General features: G+C 38.8%; 1 protein-coding gene across 2 annotated transcripts in view; it reads right to left on the minus strand.

The window, feature by feature from the left end:
- slc12a2 (solute carrier family 12 member 2) overlaps positions 1-9,207 on the minus strand; it is a 56,764-nt gene extending 47,557 nt beyond the window's left edge. The window contains exon 1 of one of the 2 annotated variants that reach the window (XM_024268500.2): positions 8,328-9,207. In XM_024268500.2, coding sequence (XP_024124268.1) covers positions 8,328-8,849 — 522 coding nt within the window. In that variant the 5' untranslated portion in view covers positions 8,850-9,207. The remainder of the gene's footprint in view (positions 1-8,327) is intronic. The other variant, XM_024268499.2, reaches the window with a different exon arrangement.
- Between the last annotated feature and the right edge of the window lie 1,967 nt (positions 9,208-11,174).

Raw genomic sequence — 11,174 nt, forward strand, 5'->3', positions numbered from 1 at the left:
CGCCGAATTCTTTTAAGCGTAAAAATAAACTCCGCAACCGGGAATCGAACTCGCAATCTCCGCGGTGGGAGGCAGCGTTGCTGACGACCGAGCTAATATTTGACGCAAGTGATGGACGGTAGATGAGTTTAGATGATTTCCTAGTGTGTGACATTCAATCGTTCCTTTTGTTAAGGGATCAAAATAAGGAAAAGAAGACTGTATTTTTTAATAGCGAGTCCCTGGAAAAACTCACTATTTATAATATCGCTGAAATAAAAATGAATTGGGAAACTCCAGTCAGTCGACTCGTGTCCTCCAAATCCTCTCCCGACGTAAATAACATTTCCTCTGGATTAATCAGCCTCCTCTCTACATGATCCTGTATGAATGAACATGTCATTCTGGTTTCTACGTGGTGAAAACGTGATGTCTCTAACGTGAATGTTCTCTAAATGTTCATGAGGAACTCATTTGAACATCTTTCACTTTAAAAAGGGGCGGAGACCGCAGAGAACTCTAAGTTTCCTGAAGAAAACCTGCTACCGACCAGGTTTCGTTCACAGACTCAGTTACCATAGTGATTGATTCTGAGTTCAGCTTAACCCGCTTCTTGGAACGGGCTTGGTTTCGCCCACTTTCCCGGGTTTGAGTTATCCCTCTTTCTGGAACCGAAAACTCAGAGTTTTGGTGAATTTGGAGTTCACGAACTCAGAGTTGCAACAAAACCTGCTTCTAGAAACGGGCCCCTGATGAACTCCTGCAGAAAATATGTGCGTTTGAGATCCTGCAGGCGGATGCAGCACTGCGCAGATTGCCTGGAATGTGGTGCATGTTGGGTAGTTTTTGCTCTCACGTCACATGTTGATCATCATTAAAATATTGCGAGAAAGGGGCAGGTGCAAGGCGCCTACCTAGGCGAGTGCATCTGAAAATCTGGTGCTGAGTGCAAAACAATGCATTGGCTAAAAACGACATCATCATAATTACAAGACCATCGGGAACACTTTTACAACAAATAAAATAATAGTTGGAGTGGGACTTTAATGAACCAACCACTTGAACCAAGATACTTTCAGGACTGAATGGTCTGAACTAGTGCTGGGCGACATGGAATAAAAATTACATCACCATATAAATTATTTTATATCACAATAACGATATATATCACAATATAAAACAATAAAGTTCATCTTCCTGGATTAAAAAAAAAAAACTCTCGCTAGTTTTACTTTGAAAACAGGAAGCTTCACAGACACTTTATTTTGAAGATTTGTTTACTTCCGGTGACAGTATCCGCTCATTCTGCTTTGTTTTAGTTCTAAAATTAAAATCCAACATTATTCTGTATTTCAGAGCATTAGATATTTTCCTTCATGATAATTTACTATACTTATAAAGATCGTGAATCAGTGATTTGGACGTCACGAATTTTCATATTTGGATTTTCGAGAGCAGATCTCAGTAATCCAAGTGTTCAGGTTCTTGTTCCACAGCTTGGATTATCTCTTAGTTTTGTAATCTCATATGTTCACTTTGATGGACTTTCCCAGAGTGATAGAAGGTTTGTTGTGTTAGCATCGGTGTGGTAATAGCCTCCTCCCATAGTTTACGTATTACTGTCTTCTGCTCATCGTCACACGTCTTGAATCTAAAATATAACCAAATCCCAGACGTCCCTCTTTGGCTGAAAGTGTTTCTTCTTGGTCTGCCTGGATGACTGTTTCTGTCTGTTTCAACTCCAGGGAAACAACTTCACGATCTTCCGCCTCCATCGTTCTACACTCGTAACGTAAAGCCTGTCGTAAAACTCACGCAAGTGTGAATCAAAGAACATAAAAGAGTTTTACATTGCAAAACCACAAAATGGAGTTTCTTTGCGATGAATCTCTTTATTTTCACTTTTATACATTTTTTTGTGTACACACAAAAGATTCTGACTAATGATATATTTGACAAAGTAATTAACTAAATTAAGTTATAAATGATAGAAGACAAATTCCACGATAGACATGTTTCGATTGCCCACATATGTATCATCATATCGGCGAGCACTAGTCTGACGCAGTTCAAAACTAATACTCGTTTTAATCCACGTGTTTTGCTTCTCAGAGGTTCTTTTTTTTAAGGTAAGATAAAACCTTCCAGGAAACCTCTTTTTGTTTCTGTCCCATTATCCAATGAGCTGTTTGGCCTTGGCCGTTTTTTTCCAGAGAACTTTGTTTTTCTGTTAGTATCACAGCTTCAGCTGTGTGTTGCAGTGAAAGGGTAGTTTGTTGTGTCTCAGGGAGCACAGTGCCTGGTAGAAAAGGGAAGGCGACAGGTCTCTTAGCAAATGGAACATATTTGGCAATTTTGCTACAAGCAGCAAAATGGAAACAAGATTGTGTCCTAAAAACTGAATGTCTAACTTTTGAGATGATGACCAAAATACTAAGTACTTCACCCCAAAATAGGGATTATGTGGTAGTTGTGATCACTTCTCCTGACTCCAAATCAGTACCGCTTACCTTCAGAAAGGATGAACAACATTAAGCTTGTTTTCAACTATTTATCAAAAAGTGGCAACAGTTAATGTCGTTTGTATTTGTCGATGAAGTGAACTTCTCTGAAAAAAATCATTCATAGATAAGTTAACATTAGAGTTTTAAAGAAAACCAGTGAGGCTCATTCATCTACCATTCTAATTACTGTACATGCTTAGGTCTCAGAGGAAGTAAGTTACTGTGCTATTTCTGACATCACCCTCTGCGTGACGCATTTGAACTTGGAAGAAGAAAACAGAGTCAAGGAGCTCTCACACAAAGCTCGCAGGCTATTGCGCAACAGCTCGCATGCATGTTTGTGTGAGCCGGTCTCGGACGAATGTTACTACAGCTGAGACAAAAGAATTCTTTCTCCTAAAGCTCAGGAGGTCTCTTTCCTTCCTGTTTCTGTATACAGTCTGCTCACAACAAAAGCCTGAAAACAAAAAGTCAGGCAGCAAACAGCAGATACAGAAGTAACTGTACCCAACACATATATGAGCTTTGTCCTTACCTGCTTTCTTTATAAATGGGGTTGATTTAGAAACTTATAAAAACAATTTAAAAAAACTTTGGGTGTTGGAACAGTCAGAACTCTGACTTTGGCCTAGTGCTGTTCAAAACAGGTAGTCTGTTTATGTCCTTAATCCTGGAAGAAAAGTCTCAGGTCTCCAGGGCCGTTTCTAGCTTTGTGGGGCTCTAAGCAAGATGCTGTTTAGGGGCCTTCAATTTGTAAAACTGGAATGAAGAGATTCCAAACCCAGACACTTCATGAGCAGAACAGACTCATTTTAAATTGAACCACTCAGGCAAGTTAAACTGATTTAAAAAACAGACACTATAAGAAAATGAAAAGTATCCTCTATATGCCAATAAATAGAAGAGATTGAATAATTATAAAAAGGTTTATTGAAAAAAGAGAAAATTCAATAAACCAACAAATCCAATAAAAACAACAAATTAATTGCCTCATCTTTTCCCATTTACAAGAATTCTTTGAAAATAGAGAAGAGAGCTTCTACTATCGTCTTTTTTGGAAAACGTAAAAATCAAAAGTAATCTGAAATGGGCCTCTGCTACTGTATCCGTCCTGAAGAAATAAAAAAACTGGTCTGTCCGTGGGATCTACAGGTTTAGCAAAGATAGTCGAATGAGACCGTGAGATTCATGATGCTTCAGGAGTTTCCTGGTCAGGATGTTCAGGAGATCTCTCTGGGTTAATGTCTGGATCTCCAAAATATTTTAATTGCTCCTACAAAGACAAAGGTCATTAGATCATTTAAAAAATAGATCATGAGTGCATATTCCTTTTTTGTTATTTCAGTAATGTTAACTGATGTTAAATACTGTTGACCACAGTGTCTCTTTGAAGAGTTTAGCAAATTTCAAAATAGCCCCTTTTAAGAGCGTTTTAATTTAGTTTACACAATTCACTGGTTAAAATAATATAACAAATGATAAAAATACACAATCCACTGCCAAAATAGTCAAGACCATTCCTTATAAAACAATTCCATGGTATTTCTTTGAATTTTAACACTCTTGCTACCTTCAAGATATGTGAATGGGCTATAAAATACTGTTTAGTAAATGAATCCTAAAAAAAAGCTAAAATGACTTCCACTGAGTCAGTGCTCCGTCAATGCTAAAGATTACAACAGCTCTTCATGTTAAAAATGGGTATGGATACTTTTGGATTTTATCTGGTACCGGTGTTATTCCAAGGTGGTCAACCCTGTCAGAATCTGTATCCCTATGTTTGTCAATATATATTACGCTTTCATTGGCCAAAACTTCCACAACATCAGTTTCACATATCAGGTTTCTTAACCTGCATTAGCCAAACAAAGCTCAGTTCTCGTCACTGAAACTACCTTAGCACAACACTGGGGACCATGACCTTGTGGAGGACAAAAAAATGACGCATCATCTCTGTATCTATAGTCAACATCACCAACAAATAACTTACCTTTATCCTTTGACTGTTTTCTTTACTTTTCATTTTTCTTGCATTTCTGCACACAGCTGGATAACGCCATGTTGTTATGATGTTTGTTATTTAATCCCCTCACTAGCAGGACTGGTAACAGTCAATAATTCCACACCTTTGGAGTCATCGCCGGCTACATTACCAAGTATGTGACTATGTGCTTCAAAGACTTAATAATGTCAAAAAAGCATCAGCTAATTGTTGCAGTGTACTTTAAATAGCCAGTGTTTATTTATAATCATATGAGGGGTTTCAGAAACACAAAATAGATACAGGAAAAACCTCCTCACAAGGTGCAGAAGATGCAGCTTTGGAGCCCCCGGGTGGTTTGGGGGCCCAGGCAATTGCCTAGTTCACCTGTAGCAGGAAACGGGTCTGCAGGTCCTCTACTGCCAACACAGTGGAAATTTTACCAACTACTGTGGATGTGGATCAGTTGTCAATAGGGCTGCCACGACTAGTCGACCAATCAACTATTAAAATAGTCGAAGACTAATTTAATAGTTGATTAGTGGTTAATTTATAATATATGGAGTCGAAGGGTAACATTCACACACACTAGCATTATCGCAGGTAATGTTATATATCTAGTTGGTAGTTAGTTTAAAGCTAACAAAGGTTAAGATGTGTGCTCTACATCTAGCTTGCGAATGACCCAATTAGTCAACTAATCGGAAAAAATAATCGATGATTAGTTGACTATTGAAATCATCGTTTGTGGCAGCTCTAGTTATCAATGACACATGCAGCATCCAAGCTAATGAACAAAGGTAATCATGAGGAGCTGAAATCCACAGTACAGCATTTTTATAAAAGTGACAAAGGAAAGAATGGTTAAAAAAAACAAGTTGTTTCAGAGCAACACTTGGCACCAACAGTGATTTTTAACACAACGCGTTAGTGCATGGTTGACCAAATCACTCTAGTGTGTCATTGCTAAATCAATACAGAGAGCTTCAAGCTGCTGCTGGACTAAGACTATATTCACCGAATACATTACTGTTCAATTCTATCAAAGCTATCAAAGCTATCAAGACGACATATGAAGCCTGAGATGGTTGCCCCGTCAGCTAGTTCAGAGAGGGAAAACATCTCTCCATAAAGTCTCTATCCTCTGTGCTCTGACCTGCACATTGATCACTCTGAATACATCTGCTAACACCAATCAATCAGGACAGTGGAATTTCCATTGCACATTTCATTTAGTAACTGGTGACTGAATTGGAAAAAAAAGTTTGACCTTCAAACCAACGCAAGCTACAAGCCGAGTAGATTCAAAGTCATTTAGCTTATTAAACACGAGCCAACTACAGATAATTATCAATGACACAGAATCCTCATGATCCAGGTCTTCTTGTGTGTGTCCGATCTGCCTCACCAGAGCATGGAGGAAGGAACCCGTCATTGCATGTTACTTCATTTTTAGAGACTGTAAGACCTACTTTATAGAATAATAGTTAAGAATACTATTTTTATTTTATTGGTGGAAGGGAGTCGGTTAACACTACTGTAAACACTGTAAGACAAAAAATGTTTGTGTGCGCGCACACACACATATATATATATATATATATATATATATATATATACAAACTTTTTTTTTCACTCAAATTTTACCCGCTGTAATTATTCTGTGTTGCTTTGTTTTGGATGTATTTGTCCAAATGTTCTGTAAATTTGTTTGCATTCAATAAAGTTTGGGGGAAAAAAAATAATAATCTGTTATTAGTTGACTATTGAAATAATTGCTTGTGGCAGCCCTAATCTCCTTCACTCAAGCATTTGGGGACCAAGGCTACAGGGTAAAAAAAACAGAGTACAGATCCATAGTGGAACAATAGTTATCAAAAGCTATGGCAAGAGCTATAAGGTTGTATGAATGTGTGTGTGTGTTGTACAGCTACACTGAAGTCATTGAACAGATGGAAAATATTGGGAAAGGAGTCTTCTAAAAGTGTTGAACAACTGGAAGGACAGCTCTGTCAACAAACAGTTCTGCCAGTCGGCTGCTTAGATCTAGCTTTTATATCATTAAAAGTCTCATCTCTGTGACTAACTTTCGTTTTAAAAGGACTAACTAGGAACATGTGTGGGAAAAGCTACGAGGCTATGTGGCTCTTCTACTTCTCCACAGTGACTATTTGGCTAGAGAAAATACAATACATTTTTAAGAGGAAGGGTTGCTAACTTAGCATTGATTCTATTTGTTTTAGTTAAGTTTACAAGTTTATGGCTGAAGTGAACCTAGAAGATAAACAAATCATATCTCATGTTTAAGCTGCAGTTCACAACAGCAGCAAGTAGGAAAAAGGATGAATGCTCACCAAAGTAAACCTCAAGTATAACAAGAGTAAATGTCACTTTAGTCTCATGTTGTTCAGGAATACATTTGCTTCACTTGAATGTTCCTGTTTGGGACAGGAAGTCTTTTTTTGAAAGAAAGTCATAAGAACTGCTGTCAAAAGTAAAAAAAACGACTATACACTTTTTCTTAAAATTTTCCTCGGCACCTATTAGGGTTTGATCAGTACCAAATAGGCCCGAATGGCTCTTTTACTGCCAAAGGTTTCAGTCTTGAGTAGAAAATCCACTGAAATCTTTCAACTCTCGTCAGCTACACGACTTCAGTTCAAGAAATCAAAAATTAATCCGAACAACAAATTCATCTAAAGTGGTTTTACACTTACCAACTAGTAGATTAATCGACGACTAATCGACTATTAAAATAGTCGACGACTAATTTAATTGCCGATTAGTCATTACTTTATATTATATGGAGTGTAGTAAAGTGAGTTGTGAGCAATCAGCACCAAAAAAAAATGTACTTTTTTTACATTTGAGTCAGTGAGACCAAAACTGCTTGTATTTCTGGTATTCACAACCTTCATAGTTTTTGAAATATCAAGAAAAATATGCCCCGTTGGAAATAAATGAGAAAGTCTTCAAATTTGTTGGCTAATTTATTGAGGTTTTATAGGCTAATTTAGTTTTTAGCATCTAAATTTACCAACTAGCTAACATTAACTAATTTAGTTTACTGAGGAATTTTGGGCTATTTTGGAGTTTTGCTAGTATTTAAGCAACATACTCTATATTTTTGCAAAATTGGCATGCATTAGGGATTTTTAAGCAACTTTGCTACAAAATTTAAATAAATGTAGTCTCTTTCATAGTTCTTTTTCCAGTCTTTTAATATTTTGCAAATTTTCTGCAAATAGCTTTTGCATTTTCACTAAATCCCTGCAGCAATTGAAGTCAAATGTTTCACAATTTTCAGCAAAAATCTTCAGCAACTACTTTCAGCAAAAACTTCCACACTAGCATTATTGCAGGTAATGCAACTTTTCTAGTTTAATGTTTTAATCCCATAAACTAATGAAAGACAGAAGCTGCACGATTCAAAAATTTTAATAAACTAGCATCTTAATTTTCTTTATCTTTGGTTAGTTGAAAGCTAATGGCGGTTAAGATGTGTTTACATCCAGTTTGCACACGACCAAATCAGTCGACCGATAACCGATTATTTTTTCGATTAGTCGACTATCTTTGTGGCAGCCCTATTATCAAGTTTGTCACGGCACCGTTTACTGGAGGAGATACTTTCTAGTTTTCTTAAACTTGATACTATTTATGATTCCAGCCAGTCATAAAGTATAGATACAGTCAACCATCCAACAGCGGATGCAGAAACAGGAGTGAGCCGCTGAGGTTCTGCAGGAACACCTCCACGCCGCCCTTCCCCGGACACCTGAGCTGACGTGACCGTGAATGTTCTTGAAAACATGCGTTTCCCTGCCCCAGCGGTCCGGCTTCTCCTCCGGGAGCGGGCTTACCTTGTCCAGCTCGTCGTGGAGCTCCGACAGAGTGGGTCTGATGAGCTTCTCCCCGAGCGGCGCCGCCGACTGTCGGTAGAAGTCAATGTTGGGAACGGCATCGATGGTGTTGTGCCCGAACGTTCTCAGGTAGTAGGTGTTGGTGTGGGTGTCGTAGTGATAGTGATGCGGGCCCCCGGTGGACGAGTGCAGGCTGGTCTCGCTCATCACGGTGTCCCCGTTCTGTAGCCCTTCGGGCGGAGCAGCCTCCGGGGAGGCCGCGCTCCCTGGATCCGCGAAGTTCACCACTCGAAATCGGCCTTTAGCTTCTTCTCCCGCGGCCTCCGGGGCAGCAGCGGAGCTCTCTAAACTCGGGGACTTCTCCTCGGAGGCGCCAGCAGCCTCGGCCACGAGGTCCACCTGGAATCGGCTCTGACTGGGCGTTGGACCGAGCGGCCTCTGCCCCGCATCCGGAGACAGAAAAGTGCTTTCCGTGACGGCGGCATCTGCCGGGGCGGAAGGCTCTGGAGACGGCGTTGACATGGTTCAGAAATGCGTGGACACACGGGGCCTTGCAAACTCACTGGACAAAGTGGGTGAAGACCCAGAATGTTGGTCGGAACAGAAGAAACACGCGGGTTTTCCCGCTGAGAAAGCCGACAGGATCGCGGTAGTGATGGAAGATAGTTCGTTAGCTTCCTCGGTACAAACGAGAGCCGTTTCCGTCACTTTTTTCTTGTAATGTCGCAGGAAGTAATCCGGTTGTTTGGGTAAATCTCGTGCTTGAGGCAGGACGAACCACCCCGAGTCCTGCTGTAAAAAGATGCTGCTGCCGACCTTGCCGCGGCTCCTCCTAGACTCCCCCGCAGTCCCTTGCTGCTATTATACTCACTGTAGAGAAGGTTGGACTCTAGCAAACGGAAATATCGCGAGATGTGAGGACTCGGTGGCTCTTCTGCGATCTACGTATCGCGATAGGACACCAAGCGTGCGCATGCACGTAATAACACTGGAGACAGGACGGCACGTTGTGAGTCTGCGGGACCAGCTGTCTTGCGTGTTTCAGTGCTGTCTAAAGAGACGCTGTCCCGGTTCTTCTTCGGATCTCCTTTTCAGGATTAGAATAAAGTAACTGCGCGTTACTTTAACGATTATCTTCATATTATATCTGGTGATTTGAATTTAGGTGTTCAGGTGGCTGTTAGAGGTTATTGATCAGTGACCAAGAAGCACGATTTTTTTATATTTTATTATTATTGTTATTTTAAGATTCTTTAAATCTTTATTCAAACCATAGATATGAATAAGGAACCTGAAATAAACTACACACCCACTATTTAAGATAAATACCAGGGGGTCATAAAAGTAAAAGTTACATTTCTGCATCTTGTTTCAAATAAGCTTTTGTATCTGAAATGTGTTTTCTTTATTCCACAAATTTACCTTCATGCTCTTCTGAGCCCCATTTTAAAGATTGTTTTGTGATTGACTTTGAGGTTGTTGTTAAATTAGGAACAAATCTGCCACAATAGTTTACAAGTCATGTGAAGAATTAGCAGAATTTGTTGTTGATGTGTGTTTTCTACACCTTTGATACTCTTTTATACTAATTAAAAAAATAAAAATGGAGTTTACATACAACATTATATATTTTTGGCTAATTTGTTATTTACTTTTTTAGGCTGATTAAGAGTTTACCTTCTATTTTAGCAGCAGGCTAATATTTTTGACTAATTTGTTACCTATTGAGGAATTTTAGGCTATAGTATTTCAGTAATGTGCTAGCTTTCTTGGTTAATTTGGCCTCTACTGAAGGTTTTTAATGCTAATTGGGGGTTTCGTTAATATTTTGGCAACTTGATAACATTTTTAGATCATTTGTTATTTCCTGTTTTTTATGGCTAATTTAGAGTTCAGCTTCTAGCTTAGTAAAATGCTAACGTTTTTTACTAATTTAGTTTAATGAGGAATTTGAGGCTATTTTTGGAGTTTAGCTAGTGTTAAAGCAACAATCTAGCTTTTTAGGCTAATTTGGCATTTATTAAGGTTTTTTTGGGCTAATTTGGAGTTTAACTCTTATTTAAGCAACACATTAATTTCTTTTTGCAAAATTGGCATCTGTTATGGATTTTTGAGCAACTTTACTACAAATTCTTTATAAATAAATGTAATCTTCAGCACTCTTTCATAGTTCTTTAACACAGTTTTCCAGTCTTTAAGCAAATGTAACATATTGCAAATCGCTTTTGCATTTTCAGCAAACCCCTCCAGAAATTAAAGTAAATTGCGTCACCATTTTCAGCATAAAGCATTCACACTAGTATTATTGCAGGTAATGCAACTTTTCTAGTTCAGTTTAGCTTCAGGCTTTTCTAGTCTGGGTTTACTTGTTTCAGTTTAGTTTGTGTTGTTTCAATATTTTGACATTTTTTGTAATTTTTTTCCAAAACAAGTTTTTTTTTCAGTCAAATTTAATGTTTTATTGCATCTAATTTTAGTTTAGAACTAGACTTAGCATGCACATTTCAAATTCTTGAGGCCTTGAGATGAACAGAAGAAGAGTTCATGTTGTATGAACAGGCCTCAAAGAAAGCTAGATCTCCATATGGGAGGCTCCAGAACAAGTCTGAGGAAGGAAAGTGCAGCCAGGTTGAAGCTTGCAGCTACAACCATGCTTTGGCAATATTAGGAGAAGTTCAAAGTCCCATGGGTTGCTCTAATACAATCTGCTATCATGAAAGCTGTCATCATAAAGGGTTAAACGTGCGCTCCACGTCCGCTTTTTAAATTTCAGCCCCCGCCCCTCCAAAGGTGCACGTCCCTGCTTCTCTTTATCCGTTCTTGGACACGTCCCGTGAATTCCAGTTG

Source organism: Oryzias melastigma, linkage group LG12, assembly GCF_002922805.2.
Source record: "Oryzias melastigma strain HK-1 linkage group LG12, ASM292280v2, whole genome shotgun sequence".
NCBI lineage: Eukaryota > Metazoa > Chordata > Actinopteri > Beloniformes > Adrianichthyidae > Oryzias > Oryzias melastigma.